Here is a 20,604-nt window from a genome sequence, read left to right on the forward strand (position 1 = left end):
CCAAATATAAGTCATTAATAATGAATCAATTGTCATGAAGGCTTGAGTCGTGGCTTCAAAAATCTGCAGCTGGGAAAGCTTGGCAAGCCTCTCTATAGTGAATTTATATCATTAAAAACTAAATTACGAGAGTTCTCTCTGGGCCCTATCATCCCCTCTCTTGGGGGGGTGGGGGGCATGTGAGCAGAGATGAGCCCTCCAGAGGATGACTGGACACCTATTAGCATATAAGTGAAAAACAAAGAAAAATATATAAATATGTAAGTAAGAGAGGGGAAAAAACCCTTTTTACAAACTGTCGGTTGTACCCTCCATCAACTGACTGTGTATGCATGCTAGGCACAGGATCATAATTTAATTCTTGAATTCTTGAACATAGACTTGTCACCAATGCACATGCACTCTCATATTGGACACAGACGTGATGTCACTTCTTGTTCTGCCGTACACCTAATGAAAATCCATTTAATAAATCCACATCGTTTAAGAAAACGAAGCTACTGGGATTTTTATCACAGAACATTTCCAGTCAACTGAGAGCTTGTAGCAGAACAGCACAAAACATTCTGCTTTGGGGCCTGGCAGTCAGTTTAAGTTGGTGAATACGTCCATCTTAAGGCACTGTCGCACACTGACATCGGACACACAGGCCACCTTAAGCCTCAGGGAAGAGCAATCATTTTCTTTCAATACAAAGGCCATAAAATAATGATGAGACGGGAGGATAGATCTAGCCAACAACAGGGAACGTTCAGACATTTTAAAATTGATATCGAAGGAAGACTGCTCAACTAGACTGAGAATAAAAAATAAATTGTTTTGGAGCTGAACATAGACAGCTAAAAATAAGTTTTTCCTTCCAACCCATCTTGTCCCTTTGATGTTGACTGCTGAAGCTCTGCACTACTTTCAGTCGGCTTTTGTGGTTGTCTTAGGCACTTTGCAATTTGTGTTGAATAAAGACGTATTATCTTTTCACACGCCATCAATCGGCATGACAGCACCTTAACAGAGGGTTGCCTTAATGCGTTGGTCCATGTGGGATAGCCTGGAAGACCATGAGAATTAGATTTTGTAGTAGTCTTATTTTGATGGTCAATTAAAAGGCAGGTACTTCCAACTGGGTAGGAAACTCCCAGAACATCACCTTGCCCTGAGAATGGGAAGTCATCAGAAGCGCCGACATGAAAAAACATTGGAGGGGCTGAAAGTTGCTGGTCATCCCGTATAGTACAGGACTCAAGCATGCACCAAGGAAGAGGAAGGTGCATTGCTTTTTTTTTTTTTCAGAAATTAGTGGGGGGCTCAAATGGCCTCAGCCCCTATGTTCCGGTGCCTATTTAGCCCATGGTGCTGTTAAGACACAGGGTCGTTATAATGCACAGGCACCCCCAGTGGTTTCCCACTAACATTCAAATCTGTTTGTCTTCAATGGCCTGTTAAATACATTGTAAGGGTTTAGTAACTCATAGCAGTATTAATTGTAGTGCATGGAAGTGTGGTGAAGTCAATCAGAAAAATGTATTTTCCTCTCCCAGAAATAATGAGTTTTTTTTTGGCTGAAATTGAGGTTTGATTGGGGCAATGCGTGTATGGCATCGCTCGATGATTTTTGCCTAGATTCATGAACATCTAACCTACCTCCAGAGAATTCACTGCACCACTTATTTGGATTTTACTGATTCAGCTCCCATACCAGAAATATTTCTTTTGTGAATATCCATTGAGTGCTTCCCACATTTGAGAAAATTTATTATAGAGCACAGTTCACACTTTGCAGGATTCTGAATGGTTGCTGCTGCTGCTTCCCCCAAAGCAGAATATGCTAATATCTGTGACGTATGTCACAGAACAATCTTGAATAATTTTAAGAAAAGCGTGTAGGATTTTTACCGCAGAACATTTCCAGTCAGTCTTCAGTGAGGGCTCGTTATAGAACAATGCAAAACATTCTGCTTTGGGGCTGCTACTATTATAAACACTTGATACTCTGACCAAACTCAACATAGCAATGATGGAAGTCCATGTCGGGAAAGCTAAAAGACCATAATCAAAGTCAGCATTGCAAACGTGAGACGATAAAATATTACCTTTTTGCCTATATGCAATGTATCTTTACTTTCTGGGCAATCTCTGTCACTGGCAATCCTTGTATAGTGTTACCACAAGTAACAATGATTTGTTTCTAGAATCACGTTCATTAGCTGAAATCTTTGTTAACGAAAATGTGATTTTCATAGGTTTCTATGAAAAATAGTTTAATTTGTTTTAGGAACTGTCCAAAATTTCAAAGTAACTTTCATAAAACACCAAGAAACACTGCAAGAAAAGACAAATGCAGACCTAAGGCTGATAATGAAACAGCTTCAGAATCGGATGAAAGGGAAATTTCAAAGGAAGATAAACTGAACCTCTTTTTATTTTACACTGTATTGTACACTGTGGGGCCGTTCAAGTATTACGTCATCATCGATGGGGGGGGGGGAAAGGTTGTTTCCGATTTGCTGACTTTTGATGGGGGGGGTGGGGTTGGATAATGCTTACGTCATCAACCACCCTTTATGAAAATATGAGTTGGATTCAGAGGGGCAGAGCTGATGCCGAAATTTTGGTGACAAGTTCAAGACTTTTCGGCTCGGTACGAAGTCTTACAGTATGCACTTAAACCATTCAAGTCTAAGACTTTTTTTCTCTCTCAGATTAATCATTTTATATGAAATGACTCAAAATCTGCCTGAAAGAGAAAAAGAGGCATCTGGAAAGCTATTCTGCCATTTAAATAAATTAATCTGGCTCAAGTAACATTTACTCATTGGATTCACTTTGATTGGCTCAATAATTTTGCTCACGACATGGTTGTTTTATGTTAACACCTTGAAATCTGTAAAAGGTATAAGGCGAGATGCATCTGGTCTTATCAGTGGTTTTATGTTAGCGCATGTCCCTATCAACTAAAATGTTGTGTTAGTGAAATTCGTATTCATTAGCGAGGCAAAAAAAGGGTCAGAAAAAAAAATCTTAGTCCGTAAGCCGAGGAGGTACCACTGTACATTGATTAACATCTATTGGTCTTCAAATGTTAATCTGCTCGAATGTTGCTGGGAAATAAAAAAAGACTAAAAAATTTAAGGTACTGAACTGTTTAAGGGTCAAAACTTTGTGCCACTTTTTTACTTGCCTCCAATTCTGATGTTTGCAAGTTCTAGTAAGAAGATTATTTTGTTGAAAATATTTGAGTTAGATTGTTGAAATAGGTGAAAGATTTTGTATAAGAATAAAGAATCGTTGAGACCATGTGTTAGGCTAACCGCAGCAATGAGATTTTCAATGATATTATCAACGTCAGTGATGAAGCTAGGTTCTGCAGTTAAACAGAAAATTTGTTGATATCCATCAACATCAAAGTTGGTGACAAATTAAAAGTTGCCAAAAATCTGTGGACCCTATAGCCAATAAGTACTAAATTTAAATAATGATTCTTTAGCATTGCTGTTGAATTAATTAAAATTATGATTTTTATCGTCCAGTTCATTTGATCAACTCGGCTCATTTAATTTTTTTTGTCTTTCTCTAGGATTATCATGCTTGAAAGATGAATCTTTAGATTGCTTTTAATTGTTACCATTAATGACAAGCCATGTTGTAGGTGCACATGATTGATTTCAAACATTGGATATACTCTGTGAATGTTGTGTGGTAATGTCAAAAGTGATTTGTGATGGATCAGGACGCTGATACTAGCCATTCTGAGGATGCATTATCATTGACTGATAATTTTGATCTCGCATCTGTGGAGGAATACAATGATGTTGCTGTAAGTGTTTCCCAAAGATATGTGTGAAGCTGGGTCCTCACTACGCGTGCTATACATTTTAGTCTAGTGATTTGTCGAGCCCCTGTGTAATGTGGACAGAAATAAAAGTTACAAGACAAGTAGTCAGTCTTTGACTCGGAAGAATCATTCCTCATTAGAGAGACCTGAGCCAGGCTTCCTGTATTGTTATGGGAGAAAGCTTTGACAATGTGGTAACTACTGGCTTGTGCATTGATGAAAAAAAACCCATACATATTAGAGGAAATGGTATGCATAGTGTGGACCTACCTTCTATATAATGAGAAGTTTTACTGTTGGTACAAAATCTTTTTATCAATACAGCAGAACCTTGATTATTTGATGTAATTGGGTAATCCTACATGTGGGTAAATCAAAATTCCCTGCTAATCAAATATGCATCTATTCAAAGAGGATTGGTGTGTCATCTATATACCATAGTTTCCAAAACTCTTTGTTCCATCTATCGCCCCTCTTTTCAGAATTTTTTTTCCTCTCATCTCCCCCTAACTCAAGCGAACCCATAAGATCCTATGCAGTGTCTGTCACCCCCCCAGACCATCCCATGTTCCTCCTGGGGGCAATATTGTCCACTTTGGAAAACACTGATCCATAATAATAATTTATTATAATATATGTTCAACCAACACATAGACAATTATGTAATCTTTTGCTTTAGATACATCACAAAGTTATTTAAGCATTCATGATGAGTCACAGGACAGTTTCACTGTCCCAATCCCACCCAAATAATTCTTCTAAAGTAGCATTTATCAACCTTTATTGACTTTCAGAACCCTTTTCAATATATAAATTTTTATGGCAGATCCCTGTAGAGCTCTTTTTATGCATTAAATATACCGATTTATTTCCTTTTTGTCGAAGGAAGTGCTAGGTCCCTAGGAAGTTCACACTTAGCCCCAAGAGCTCTGGTTGAGAACCACTGCTCAAACGCATCTTTGTTCCTTATTTGTTCAAGAGAACTTCATAATATTGTGAAATTCTCTTTACCTTAATATCATCATAATATTCATAAGCAAGAATTTTAGTTTTGTCAATAATTTCCTTTAACCCATAAAAAAAAAATTATCCCAGATGTAACAGACATGAGTTAACAGGGAGTTCCAGATAATTGAGGTTCTACTGATCATAAAGTTTTTGATGATTGTAGCCTTCCAAATATGTTCAACAGAAATACCTCCATAGTAAATGTGAAATTTTATTTTCACATGCATGGCTGTAATTTAGGTAAGTGCAATTGTCAAGAATGAATGGAATATTTTATGAATGGAGGTGTATTAACTTTGATGAAATTATCCATAGGATATGGATTGTTTATGAGGGTATCGTGAAAATTTTGGCAAAAAAAAAAAGAAAAAAATTGCATTAGTAGAAAACAAAATGTGAAAAAATTGCATTATATATTAGAAAATTTAGGTAAGAAACACGCAGAAGTGGTTGCTATAGGATTACTGGTTCCTGTACATTTTTTTTCTGCACCAATTACAAGAGAGTTACATAAATCTTAAGGTCTAAGGTTGGCATTACACTATAAAAGTTTGATGAATGATCTTTTACAGAGCTTGAAAAAACAACCAATAAGCCTATTAGTTGCATTCACTCAAATGTAACTGATGCACTTATAGGTTGCAATTTTCAAGTTTTACAAAACTTTATCAAATTTTTATAGTGTACCAGCTTAAGTAAAGCCATCTTCAAGCTGTTGCTCATGAGCGCCACTCAATGCTCCTTGCAATTTATTCTGTAATTAAATACCCCAGGGCTGGAGAAATGGCAAAAAAGGTCTAGGTGCCAGAACAATTTTTTAGGGTATCAAAAAAAAAATTTTACCTGAAGAAAACTGTCCAAAATGATGTTTCTTTTGATGTTTTCAGGGCATATTCCCTCTTTCATGCTGGCAGATATGCTGCTCTAAATTTCAAACATTTTGTGCTGCTCTCAGCCTGCAATTTAGTAACTACACAAACAAAATTTTAAGCTCCAATACCAATTTTTTAGTTGCCATGGCAACCTGGCACCTGGGATTTGTCCAGTCATTGAATACCCGTTTTTTAAATTACCTTAAGTACTTTATTAGCATTGTGACGATTTGTGTTGAAGCATATCTCAGTTTCTAAGTGGGCATTATTCTTATAATGGACATGAAGAGTACTTTTGTCAGAAAAGGTCTTTGACCAAGTATAATTTTTTTTAATTCTGTTTCACAACTGCGGTGTGTATCACCATCATTGACGAAGGCAGAAGTTGAGTTATGGAGTGTGGGCTATATCTAGGAGATCTTAACAAATTGGAAAAAAAATTTAGGCACCATTTCAATTTTTTTTTAGCCAAGTAATTTTTGTGTTCTCTACAAAACCGGCCTTAAATAATGTTTTTTCGACTTTTCCAGGACTATATATCCACTTCCTATGTTAGAAGACACATTCTCATGAAATTAAAAAAAAATGTGTCATTAAAATCTAATTTAGCCGTCACATACAGAAAATTTTAGGTGCCATACCGATTTTCTAGTCGCCGTGACGCCTGGAATTTCCCAAGCCCTGCTATCCAGCCAGAACATCTTTTTTTGATTTTATCAACTTAGAGAGCAATAGCTTTTTTCAACCCTATTCCTGGTAACTGTTTGGTTACTATGTTGCATGACTAGAAAATTATTATTGGCGCTTAAAATTTTCTACATGTGATTGTTAAGTCCAAGGATGACAGAAAATTTTCTGATTTCATAGCAGTGTGTCTTTCAACATGAGAAAATTCCGTCAAGTGCCGAAACAGTCGAAAAAAAAAAGTTAGGGTTTTTTTTTTAACCCGTTTTTAATGAGGAAAAATCATGCTTGTGTGTGTGGCTCCTAGGAAATTATTCTGGATACTAAATATTTTTTTCGGTTCGTCAAGCCCTGCTATACTGTATCATTATATCCTGGGAAATCAACCATGTTCATTTAAAGTCAATACTGGTCTAATGATGAGCGTGGAAAGAAATATTTCTCCCAATCGAAAAGTTCTTTCAATAATCCCAGACATTTTAAAATTGCAAACGAATAAAACTCGAGCTAACCAACTCTTCTCAAAGTAAGATCCTGACTATAATTGTATTTTGGGAGTAGGTCTACTGTGTAGGAGGACTGCGAATGTGGTCTTTTCTCATTTTTCCAGCAACATTTCGCTTTGATTGCATTGAAAAAGCGAAAAGTTGTCAATTTACTTAATGTTGATTTTTTTTGTACGCAATGCCATGTCGTAGGCGGATGTCGTAGGTCTCATTTTATTTTTCTGTTGTTTTTTTTCTCTCATTTCGACCTTCGCCTTTATTTATTCCGAAACACCGCTTTCATTTTTATGATGGGAGCTTCCCGTGACCGCATGTGCAGGCGGTGCTTATCTGTTATGTGCATTTTTTCGGGTAATTAATAACCGGAGAATAGCCTTCGATTACTGTTTTTAGTTTTTTTTATTGCGATTGATAAATTTCAATTTCCGAAAACGTATTCGTTATGGAAGAAATCCTTTAACATGTCTTTCACAATTATTTTCTATGATTCGGTGCTCTAAGCAGTTTTCTCAGATCCGAAAAAAAGTGTATTATGAATATGTACGACCCACGTTCCATTATCCAGTATTTTTTCATACTTAATTCTTCTTTTTTAAAAAAAAATGACTTTTTTTATTTCAAAACAACTAACAGATGACGAAAAAAATTTTTTTTTAACATTTCTTTAAAGTTAAATCAAATGCACACGAAATTCATGGCGTTGACGCAACATGAACTTGCAGGTCTCTGCGCTATCAAGCATTAAAGGCATCGTTATTCGGGACATGTCATAGTAATTTGCGGAGTACTGTATTGTACTTGCCAAGTAAGCGAGTTCTAAGTTTGATCTTTCTTTTTTTTTTATTGCGGTTGCCCCACGCACGAAAGATTCCTTGAGCCCTTTTTATTTTATTGCAATAATTCAACAGATCCTTCGCTCTAATCCGGAAGTAGCGATTCCACCCACTACTGAGCCGTTTGTGCAATCACGGATTTTGTTTTGCTCTTTTATTTTAAAAAGCTGATTATTCATTTCTATTATTTTTCTTAGTTGAAAAGCTACTTTATTTACTACTGCTATTTTTTGTTTTCAAACTGAAGTGGACGCAATTTTCTGCGGTTTATATCGTCTTACATCTTGATGAGAAAATAAATGAGTAAAAAGGTTAGCGATGAACCGTGTAATACGGGAGACTACCCTCACTTTATGATCAACCTTTAATGAGTCGTAGTATGTGATGCTAGGTATAAAGGCATATTATCGTAGACAATTGGGGTAAAAAAAAATTCGAAACCATTGAACGAATCGTAATTACTATATACACATGCTCTGTTGCATTGACGCAAATGCAGTTTCTAGCTGTAGAATTAATGTTGATACTAGAAAAGAGATGATTTGTTAGAATGCAATCTGGAATTACAGGTGTGTCATCAGTATTCGGATCTAGTTACAGTGCGTCTTAAAATAATAGATTTTTTCCCAACCCAATTTTTAGAGCTTTTCTTTTTCGTGAAGTGAAAAAATAATTAGGGATGGGATGAATAGCGATTTGGCCAAATAGCCGAATATCTCTCTCAATTTTCTTTAAAAAAAATTCACCCCAATTATAAGTTAAATTGATGTTTTTAATTAAAAACATTAATTGATAATTTTAAATGATTGAACTGAATCATGAAAATTATATTACTTAAATATTAAAACAATGGGGCAGTGGAATATTTTAATATTACGGAATCAATTTTTTTTCACACACTTTTTATCAATTTTACATCTAATTAAGAAAATGTCAACCACATTATTCATTCTCAATTAATAATGCATCATAAAATCAGTGTGATGTACTTAGATTTCCATAGATATTCGGCCAAATACCTCAGCATTATTCGACCGACCGAATATTCGGCAAAAGGACTGAATTCCGAAGAGCAGCCGCATATTCGTCCCATCTCTAATTACAATTTTTCTCATTACATCGCCATAGAAAAAGCCGATAAGTTTTGTATATTATTCAGCTCTATTTTCTCTCGATGTTCTGTAAAGTCTCTATATAACAGGGCTAAACCAAGCATATTTTTTGCTAGAAAAAACGGTCCCAAATTATTTTTTTAATCAATTTTTCTGAGGTTTTGGCCCCTTTTTTCTATGTTGGTAGAGGCTGATATGAAGTCAGGAAATTTTATGTTGTCTAGACTTCAATCTAAGTACAATCTTTAAGTGTGGTCTTTGCTTTGTAATCAATCTAAGTGTAGTCTTTGTAATTGCAAATATAAAAATTTTAGGCGTCATTTTTTTAGTTTCCGTGGTACCTGGGATTTCTTAGCTTCTACTACATAAGGAAGTTTCTTCGCGACGTTTTTTTTTTATGTGACAAAATTTTTGAAGGAAAGAAGTATTCGGAAGTAGTAGCGAGTAAAAAAGTATGAATTCTTTTCCGACGCGGTCGCTTTCGCGAAGCGCTCTCCAAATTCGCAGCTGTTCGTTACGTGGAGGAAGATGATGATGATCATCTTTGCCAACTGATCAAATGAGACTAGCCTCATTCTTTTTTTCGGTTTCTCCTCAGGTGTTGTCTTTCCTTACTTCGCGCATAACAAACTTATAAGGAGGAATATTCTATTCGGAACGTTGTTGGCTTTCTTATTCCTCCTCCTCTTTCCTGGGTGGTTACCTGAAATATTATATTGCCTCTTGACATTCATATATGAAGGTGGATATTTTTTTCACCTCTTTCTGAACAAGTTGAAGCATTTTTCCCACGTGGGATTTCAGGATTATAATTATCAGTGATTCGGTGCCTTATTTTGCTTTGTGCGTCAAGACGCTGCTTTTAAAATTGCTCCCTAAAACAATGATGAGACATTTTAAAAAGAGTTTTGTTATAGTCGAGAGTAGAAATATTTATCTTATTTGAGTGAAAACTATAGGTCTTTGTGAAGGGGTAGGAGAAACTTCATGACAAGATTAAGTAGAAGGATGATGCATATATTGAGCAGCCATCGTATCATCAGCCTTGAATATTTCTCGATTCCTGTTTCTGGTTGAAAGTCGAGTAAAACTCGTTGCTGATATACTGGAGTGAACATGACACAAAAGTATAATGTATCTCGTTTATGAGAGTCTTATCGGTACTTTATTTAGGTGGTTATCATTTCATTGATGACCCTCCTCCCTCACACACACACCATTTTCCTCTTGATAGTTTGATCCTCACTATCAATGACTTTTGCCAGTTTTTGCGATACATTAATCCTATTCTCTGTAGTACGTCGATAGTGCAAGCTTTTGTAATAAGAGTTCATTCAAAGGGATTCTAGCATTTGATCTCCGCCACATTGCGCCACCGTATATTTTAATTCCATTAGCACAGGCAACTTCGAAGGGTGATTTCAACATTAATTAATTAACTGGTTTTTTTTTTACCCACGCATATCCACCTGCTCTGGAAGAATCAAGACCGATATCTCTATGCACTCCACTCCAGACTTTTGCGTGTTTGATTTGTTTTTATTTGGCAAATGTATATTAAAAATATATGTTTTCTCCTCGCCCTTTAACCGTGGGTATTCAATTCGTTCGTTCAAAGGCTGTTAACCGTAGATGTTCTTTTGGAACAAACTGTCTATTAGGTGCTTCAAGTGCTCTCTTGTTTTGTGATAAAATAGCGGTCAAGTATTGAGTTTGGAATACTTGACAAGTTTTGCGTAGGCCGTCTCGTTTCCGCTCTTCAGGCCTGAAGTTCGAAACGTAAACTCGAGATCGCCATAAAGTATTACAGCATTGGTTTTTTGCTCTCTAGTTAACGGTTTTGTCAAAATTTCAATTTTGTCCCTTGGAAGCAGGGCTTAAGCTGCATAAAAAATTCCTTTCGCAAAAAAGCGAAAATTGGGGGAAAAGCTTTAGCAAAATGCTGCAATGCTAATGTAATGATTGATGGCTGGACGTCTCGTTGCGTACCTCCTGTACGCATTTTTGCGAAAGTGGCTGCTACTTTTTTCGCATTCTACCATTTTCTTTCGCATTTTGCGCAAAATGCGACCGTAGCTTAAACCCTGCTTGGAAGATCAAACCCTTGTATATTCAGTTGTGTGTTGTATATGTGTTGTGTGATTTTTGTGTTATTCCTTTGTATTGTAATTTATATGCATCAAAATGCCAAAAAAAATTCTCTCTTACTAATTGAAGAATGTGGATGATGAGGTTGTTGGCTTTTTCTCTGCCTTGGATTACCAAAATTATTAAATTGCTTTTAGTAATATAGATTTTCATGATTAAGAGCTTGTGATCCCGATATGTCTTTGGTCGGTATTTCCTGTCTTGTCTTACAGGTTTTGTTGGCTCAGGGGGTTGTGGACTTGAATAAGAGTCAGTACTTTAATCAACGTTTTTGAACAATATCAAGTTATGACATGAATGTCGCTCTCCACTTGTTAATACAAGATATACAGAAGACTGGATGTTGTGAAGATATTTATTAAATAAATATCTTCACAACATCCAGTCTTCTGTATATCTTGAATATCAAGTTATATCGTATCCTATTCAAGCATATTTCGTAATTTAAATTAACTGAAATTTTTTTCTTTCAAGTTAGTTTAAATTACGAAATATGCATTAAATAGGCGATGAATTTCCCAGATGTGAAAAACACATGAACGGGTTCAAATCAGATGTGATGCCGGATTCCATTAAATAAGCTACCGTATTTTTGAATGGTTGCAAATTAACTTTCACTTTGCGAATCTTACTAAACATGTTAACGTAATGGATTACGTTAACATTTACTATGTTACGTTAACGTTACTCGGATTGTAAAAAATAAAAATTTCCCAACTCAATTTGATTAGAGACTACAAATGTGCTTGTTGGCCATCTGGCTTCTATTTTTCGTATCGGATTATCAAACGAATTAAATTGTGCTTAGCAATATATATTTTCTTATTATAGACTTAGACCTTGTGATCTTGATCCCCTGGTCGATGTTTCCTATCGTATCGTTTTGTCGGTACAGTACTTACTTTTTCCTCCCACGAGTTATTACCTCGCAAACAGGATTTTCGGGATTTTCAAGGAACGTTGATTAATGGTTTTCGTCGTACGTTAGCCCCAGTTGGCAGGTAGAAGAAACTTTTTTTTTTCAGTATAAAGTTATTGATCCAGTATACACAGACAAAAAATAATAGTGATAGTATGTTTTAGAAAGCGAACCCAGGTCTGCTTTTCGTTGACTTCGCGAATGTTGCTTTTCCTTGACTGAGATCAGTTTTGATCTGTGAAAGCTTCATTCATCATTTAGAGGTAATAAATTTGCTTTCATCGCTTTTAGATGAAAGCACATTTTATCATCTATACATAGGCTGTTGCGTTTTTTTAATGGGGTATTGCTAAACTTTTTTTAATCGAAATAGTTTTTCTTTTGCAGTTCCTTTCATAAACTCAAATGTAATCATATTTGGTACGATTTTTCGTTGTGATGTCTGCCATAAAAAAATTGTCCCTCACACACTTTGGTTGTGCAAAATTATAATCGGCGCAGCATGATCTTGTAGGTCCTCGTGCCATTAAACATCGAAATCCCATACAAAATGATAACTGCTAATGGCAATTTATTTATTTTGTGTTACCACTTTCCTCACAGGGAGAAAATGTTTAATGGTAATTTCTCGTTAGCGAGTGATCACTAGGAGAGAAATTAGTGCTCGATTTAAATTGATTAAATGTACGATGGTAATGGCATGTTTCATTTTGGCTACATGCCCATGTCATTTCCTATTTCATGCCCGATACCCATCTAAGTGCGTGGAGTGCAAGGCATCATACCGATCCGACTGATTATAATCAGTCAGTAACCCATTGACTCGAAAGATACGATTATACGAATCAATACGAACTAAACAGGATTAAAATTATGGGTACGTGCTATTTATGCTTTTAATCGAACTGTAATTTAATTCGCGTTCGTTTATGAAACAGAATTTACAGGTCACGTTTTCAGCATTTTTGGGGAGTTTTGAGTTCTAATATCCATCACCCTGTGAATTTATAATTATACATAACAGCATGTATATACAGTTATGTATGATTGGCTATGAGTTCGTTGTCACATTTTGAATAATTTATGGCACACCCCATTGAACCTCCATTCAACAAAGGGGGAGGGGAGTATAGATTTTCGCCTTCCTTACGTTGTCTGAGAGATATGTTCAATAGGTTTAAATATCGTTTCTAACGTGTACATGAGGTAATTAAAAATAAATACGAAAAAAAGAGGTTGATAGGAAGTTCTATAGCTTGTTCATCGGAGAAAAGTCTGTTCGCGTTTCCTGCGAAAAATTGAGTGTTTATCTCGACTACGCCATTGTCTTTCGTACTGTGAAAAGCCATTGTCTTTTCGTCTGCAGCTTTTATTTTCCGTTTGTGGAGTCGCTGGCTACTTATCAGTATAGGAAGTGACCCAGCGACGGTCGCTTTTCTCTCCCACCACCTTCCTTCGTCTTAATGTTCACCGTCCACATTACATTATCACTTTTTTTTAGTTTCTTCATAACTGACGATATGTAGGCATCTTTTTTTTCTTTTCAAAACTTTCGAAAGTATGTGTGTATTCGCAATACTCGGTTGCGTAATTACTCACGCAACTCTTGTAAAATAACTCATTACTTATGTACGTGAAACTCGGCGTGACTTGTTATTTGTGCGTGTGTGTGCATGCATATGGTCTGAATATATTCCTGGTGTCTTGTAAGTTATCGCAGATCGTTTTTAAAAACCGCCTACACCTTCGTATTTATGTATTCATCAAAGCTTGCGAACATTTTACATGAGAAAATAAAAAATACTCAAAACACAAATTTTTAAAATTAGTTGTATAGTTCCTGAATCGTGTTCTTTTATATGTTAAATAATTTGAAGTTTCAAACTTACGTGTTAGTTAGACGTTGAAAAGCGTGAAATCTTGAAAGATTCTATTGTAAACATGAAATATTGTCATTATTTTTAAATATTCTGAATTTATTTCAAGATCTGCGATGAAAACACATACACCCTATACTTGCCATGGTAGTGCAGTAGTGCAAAGGTTTCTCCCGGGATGTTGTTAATACCGTATGCGTGTGGCATTCGACGTCATTACCATTCGTTTTACTGGGAGTTTTTGCATTGCCGTCATGTCCTCCGAATTAGAATGAGAGCGACGCTTTCTTGTATTGGTGAGAACGCAGAGTGATATAACTTTTCGATTCCACTTCCTTTCATTGTATTTTTTGACCTCTTCGAATTTATTTTCGGCAGATGTCCTTTATTACGTATTCCGATGACAGCTTGTTAAATATTCATTTAATTGCCATCAAAGGGAAACATTTTTTTCTCTTTCAAATCGCCTGTTGTGTGAAATCTTGCAATTTCTTTTCTTTTCTCGATTCCAATTAAAGTCCGACGAGCAGGGAAAAAGTTTTAATTTTTTTCATCCGAGAATCTAGCTGCGGAAATTTTTCCGGTTCTGACCGTTGGCAATCGATGGTTTTCAATTTCATTTGGTCGAGACAATTCTGGATGTGACAGAAGTGTTTTTTTTTTTTTTTTTCGTTCTGTGTTACCATAAAAATTTTTTGGAGAAAAGTGAAGTGCTTGTTCGGATATATGTAAGTTGTATTCAATTTATTGGTAATAATGGTCCCGGCTTTTCTGTTTTCTGACCTTCTTCAGCTGCCGAAGTATAGAGAAATTTATTGCAGAAAGAATTTATGGAGTAAAATAGTTGATACGAAATTTATTTGTTCGGATTTACTCGAATACTATTTTATACTTAGTGTACTAACCAAGTAGACGGTTGGGTTATGATGTAGCTCCTGATATATAGATGCTTATCTCCAATATTCTCGAATCGAGGACAAGTGACCGTTTGATTAATAATTAAATTAGTGATTAAATCTACGTCCCGGATAATCAGCAGCTAATCCGTTATTGTCTTCCGTGTGTGGTGCAGTATCAGATCGTGCAACATGGAAGCAGCTTATTCATAATGATACATGAATGGTATTCTCAAAAATTATTTGATCTCATTTGTTAGTGAGACACGTATAAAACATCAAAAGAGTGCATACTGAGAATGAGATTCAGATCTAAAAACGCTCCCGGGAAACGCCATGACTGCGGTGTTATGCATGGTCTAATTGGTTGTCTACTTATTCCCGAGTTTGTATGATACATTTAATTTTCTTCAAGAATTTTTGAGTTGATGCACGTAACTCTTTTCTGTTCAAATCGCAAAGGAATCTTCTCCCTCTTTAAGTTTTTTCTGGCGTGAAGTTTTTCCTTCAGTGGCACGTTTTCCCGCTTCACGTGATTCCATTAATTTGTTGGGACATCCTGACGCATACGCTATCTTACTATCGCGCACGCAATATAATGTAGGTAGATCGGTAGATGTCCTCCACTGGGTATAGGACGTAGTGGAATTGAATAGGGCACAGAAATCAGACAAATCAAAAAATAATTTTGGCTCCAGCCAAATTTCTTAGGAGCCAAAAATGGTTTTTACTCAAGGAAAAAGGTCCTAAATTATGTTTTTCGACTTTTCAGAACTTCTTATCTCACTATCTCATGTTAAAAAAAATGCAGTTATAAAATTAGAAAATTGCAAGGCATCCTTATACTCTAATTAAGCAATTACATAAATTCTTGGTGCCAATACAGATATTCTAGTCCCTATGGTGACTTGGCGCCTGAGATTTGTCTAGCCCTGTATTATGGCATTAAATTATTTCATCACAACCATCTGTGGTAGTCCTATCATTTATATTCTGTTTTCTTTGTTACTGCATACAATATGTATAAATAAATTTTTATACATACTTTTTTTTATGTGAAGATAACTGGAAAGAAGCAGTCATTTTTTTGTCACTTCAACATGAACTTATATTATTTCATGCGCTGTAGCCATACTTAGTACATTGGTCTCTACTAATACATGCAAAAAACTAATTAAATAAAGGCTTCATGTTAATTAAATAGTTTAGACAGGTCTTGGACAACTATGACTAAAAGGCAGACTCGTGGTGTTTTCTTCTCTTGATATATGTACTGTATGTATCTTCACTTGACAAAACTTTCTAACTACCGTTCAATGATCGACCTTGAACTTTCTATACACGTTCTCCACAAAACGCATTCCTCGATTCGTTTTCAAAATCGACCTATAGCCCGGTTGTAGAGGACGCTATTTCTATCTTCATCACGTTGACCTGAAGCGTTGCTAGTGCAATAAAATAGTAATAAATAATAAAAGTTCCCAGCGTCACACTTAAAGTTCATCTTCATCCATTCCGTACCAAAGGCTTTTTCTTATTCCACCCTAGTTTCTCTTAACCGAGTTTTTTTTTTTTTTTCTCTGAATGAAATCCATCGCTTCGAAGCACGTTCCATCGGAAAAGAAAAATCCATCCAAAACTTCCATCATCTGATTGATGAGATGTTCCACGATAGCCTCGAATGAACCAATCGCCCTCCAGACATCTTTTTCTTATTTATATATTTTCCATCTTCAAAAAGGATTTTCAGATGTTTCATCTGGAATATGAAATAAAAATTTTTTTTTGATATTCTCGAAATTGATTATGGAAATGATGGCTCATTTATGTATGCAATGGTTCTTCTCTCGTATCAGAAATACGTTATTCAAAGTGCGTGTTCCGTCTAGATTTTTTTTTTTCTGGCATCGTGTGCCCTGAAGTAGTTTTGTTGTAGTAGTTACTTCCTGTTTTTGTGGGTCAAACATACGTCGATGCTTAACGTTTTCATTAAATAGTTAGATATGCGGGTATTTGCATTAGTTCTCTAATCACAAAATCGTGATTTTGTCCAGTCGTTTGTGATTTAAACTTAATGTACATACCTTCTATGTGTTACAGCGAAAGTCGTCCTACTCTGCGACTCCTCGTTACAATTATTGTAATTAACATGTCTGGTTTTGACTCCTTGTTTGGAATCATAGACATTCGAATTAAAGTTTTAGTTCGTCGTCTTATTGACATACAAATGTGCAGAAAATTATCATGTTACTACTAGTGCTAATAAATCGCACATGTGTGCACCTCGTCCATATTCCTCTACGGAACTTCTGATGAATGGGACATGTCGGAATGTACGTGTATGTGTTGTGAACCTAACGAGAAGTTTGCTTCTGTGGAATGCTTGTTATATGTTGCTTGTCAAATCCTGTCATATGTCTTCCTGATTCGGTTGCAGACAAATTGTCTGGTTATTTTTTGCTTGTGTCATACGTGAACTTTCTAAATATTCTAGGGCTGATGGATGTCTGTGGAGAGATCGGCTAGGTTACGTGTTCCTGCGAATGATGCGATGAATAACAGCTTTCTGCAAAAAATTTAGGCCCCTCTTTTTAAAAAGAGTATTTTTCTCTTCTAATGAAATCTGTGGTTTGACAAATGCCAGGTCGCCAGAAAATCGGTATCGGTGCTTAAACTTTTCTGTTTCTTTGAAAAAAGAATCTAATTTTGGATTCTCGCAAAAGGTGCGAAAAATCATAAACTTTATAGACTGGTTTAGTCATTTGTTTGTTCTACGACCAAGATATAAATCTAATTACAATCGCAGCAGGAAAAAGATACGTGTCACGAACATTCAGAAAGTTTCGATTCATATAAAGCGTTGAATTTAGAGTCGAGAAATTGGGTCAGTACCGTATTCACTTCGCAGTAAAAAAAATCCATTCGAGCTTAAATTCAAAAACCGTGGTAAGAGACGAGATTATTCTTATATAAATCAGGCCTGAAAGAATAGTTCATTTATTCTGTTCGCTTGGGCTCTTCACATTATCTTGTTACGTTTTCTGAAAACTTTGCTATAGGTGGCATCCGTAGGAAAATAATCCAACAGCGATACTCTAGTATTACATTGCGAGAATCCGTGAGATATACCACATTTTGTTGAGCAATAAAGGCTTAGGTCCTATGGTTTAATATCAGGAATATTATTCGCACACACTCCTTATTCTTGATGCTGCGTTTGACAAATCGCACGCCTGAATTGAAACTCGAGTTATTCAATTCATATATCACGATTCTCAGTGATGTGTGATTATGATCGCAGAAATCTCGCTGTCTTGATGCAGCAGCAAATACTATTTACATAGAGCGCTCCGTTGTGAAACCAACAGTTATACACAAATTTCCGTTCGCATTTCTCGAACAATTCATTTCGCAAGTATCCGAGAATGATGCATTACTACGGGTTCTCTCAAACTCTGAAAATGAGGATCTTTGACAAATAATCCGTCCAGAATCGTGCCCAGAGACACATAGATCGATACACGCCTCCTCGTCTAGTAATGTCAGAAGCAGCTTTTTCATCTATTTATTATTGTTATTCAAGTTCTTGTTCAATAATGCATGACGTTTCATATTTGTTAGCTTCACGTTTTTTCCCTTCGCGAACGTTATCCGTATCAATTTCAATTCATATTCGGCAAACAGTATCAGAAAGTTGGATTTATGATCGATCCATTGAATCAGACGAGCATTTTGAACACGTGTATCAAAATCTGCCAGTCATTAGTTACTGTTCAAAGAAAAGGAGATTTTTATAAACTTCTTTTTATTTTAAGCCAGTTTAATCGTCTGTAAACAAAATAAAAAATAAATAGCACTTTCCACGTTGTTCCAAAAACCAAAACTAAAAAAGCCACATGCGAAGGTGTCGTATCGCATTTTCTTTTTTTTTTTATAATATTCCCCAGCGATGTACCTGTACATTAAAAAGAATTTACTTTTCTTTTTTTTTTCCAATTCCTGGCAGCAGTTCTATTTTCTTTTATGTTTGTGCTTTCTGGCGGAATCTCGGGAAGTTTGGACTCGCAGCAGCTGTTTTAGGTAGGAGCGGAGAGAAAAATGCTTGTGTAGGACGATGGAAAGTTTTTGAATAACAAAAAAAATGCACCAGACTTGCGTAACCGTAGACATAATTTCGGGGCGAAGTGGGCGTGGACTTTATTATTTTTTTATTCCATTATTTTCAGACACCTACAGACGTCGCCTACAGCCCTGGAACCCGTCTCGATTCTTTTACATTCTATACACCTTGTTTTCAGTGTGGTGTCCACCTTCTTTCTTTTCCCATCCGAACCGTTACTACTTCTACATGGTCCGTGGGGGTTGCGAATGATTAGCAGTTGGGTAGAGAGGTACTGTATAATATTAATGAAATTCTTTCCTTCGCCGTAACTGTTTTCTCGGTATGATTTTATGTTCTCGCCATAATTTATCAGTATCATTAAAGGAAACTGCCAATATCATAATAGCGCGAGTCTGTATTACGTTACTGATTTTCTATATACAGGGTGAACAAGAAAGTTCTGGAACACATTTTAAACATTAATAACAAATCAGTTGATTGTTGTGGTTTGCACTAAAGCTCCATCGTGGTTCTAGAGTTTTTTTGTTAAATTAAAAAAAAAAAAATTCAAATTTCACTCACAAATGATGCTGTGAAACGATAAACTCGACACAACACATAAAATGCAACACAAACAGTGCATAATTAATGTTTATGACAATTTGCGTTACATAATACAATATGAGTAGGGGTTTTCAGCTCTGGTTGAAATATGATAGTTTTATGCGACGAAAATCGGCATAAACATTAATCATGCACAGTTTATGTTGCATCTTATGTAATTTGTCGAGTTTTTTCGTTTTACATTGCGCCTCCCCCCCACGCTAGTGAAATTTAAACTTTTTTTTAATTTATCAAGGAAAAAAAACACCCCCCCTAGGCCACACATGATAAGTACTTTAATGCAAACCGCACCATTTTACAATTGGTTGATGTGTTATTTATTTTTAACATGTGTCCAGTTCCACCCCGTATTTCTTTCGCTTCTAAATTTCTTTAATCTCGTTTTGTGATAGTGATGAAACTTCTGTCCATGAATGTTTTCTTCCATTGTCTGAGAAGACAACTCTTGTCGATTTTGACAAACGCTATTCACATTGGTTGCGTCATACAGGGCCTCTGATGTGGGAATCCAAGAAATCAGAACGAAATTCGCAGGCCATTCTGCTCTGTTGACAAAATGAGGATTTTCGGTGTATATTTTGAATTTTATGAAATAAGAAAAAAAATTATTAAATAAGTTTTTAAAATTTTTTATTATAGTTTTTTTTTTGCTGCAAATTCTGACGTACTTTATGTGGTGGTGTTGCAAAGACAAAGAAATACAACTCTTTTCGGTATGTTCGTTAAAAAAGTTCAAAGTTCCTATTAGTAAAAGTTCTTCTGAGCAGTGTTCATGAAAAACATTTGTAGTTGTTTGTAGTCAAAAATAACTAGAATTTTTAAATGCCCCATTTTAATTAAATCAAAGCATCAATGAATCAGAGGAAATCCAGATAAACGAAGGAGATTTGAACCAGTAGGAAATTAAGAATTTTTTTTATATGGAATGTTTCGAGTACTTCTCGAGATAAATATTGTACCGGCGTTTTCTTAACTTTTCTAAACTCAAAGTAAGTAACTAGTAAAACGTCGGAAATAATTCTACATTCCTCTAACTTAGAATATATGGGTCTGATCTCTTTTTTTCCGAACTTTTGCGATTATTAATGATATTGCATTTGCGGTGTACAATTAAAACATTTTCGTTCAATTAGAATTGAATCTCTCATAATTAGAGGTTTGCCTGAGGACGCCTGTGCGTCCCTTATTTTC

At 35.7% G+C, this 20,604-nt stretch overlaps 1 protein-coding gene across 1 annotated transcript in view; it reads left to right on the top strand.

The window, feature by feature from the left end:
• LOC149081810 (patronin-like) overlaps nt 1-20,604 on the top strand; it is a 92,226-nt gene that overhangs the window by 1,261 nt on the left and 70,361 nt on the right. Inside the window, exon 2 of the mRNA XM_089235580.1 lies at nt 3,575-3,814. Coding sequence (XP_089091706.1) covers nt 3,719-3,814 — 96 coding nt within the window. The 5' untranslated portion in view covers nt 3,575-3,718. The remainder of the gene's footprint in view (nt 1-3,574; nt 3,815-20,604) is intronic.

The sequence above is a fragment of the Pholcus phalangioides genome, unplaced genomic scaffold, assembly GCF_987345545.1.
Source record: "Pholcus phalangioides strain wild (caught in Gottingen) unplaced genomic scaffold, Ppha-v1.0 ptg000009l_1, whole genome shotgun sequence".
Lineage (NCBI taxonomy): Eukaryota > Metazoa > Arthropoda > Arachnida > Araneae > Pholcidae > Pholcus > Pholcus phalangioides.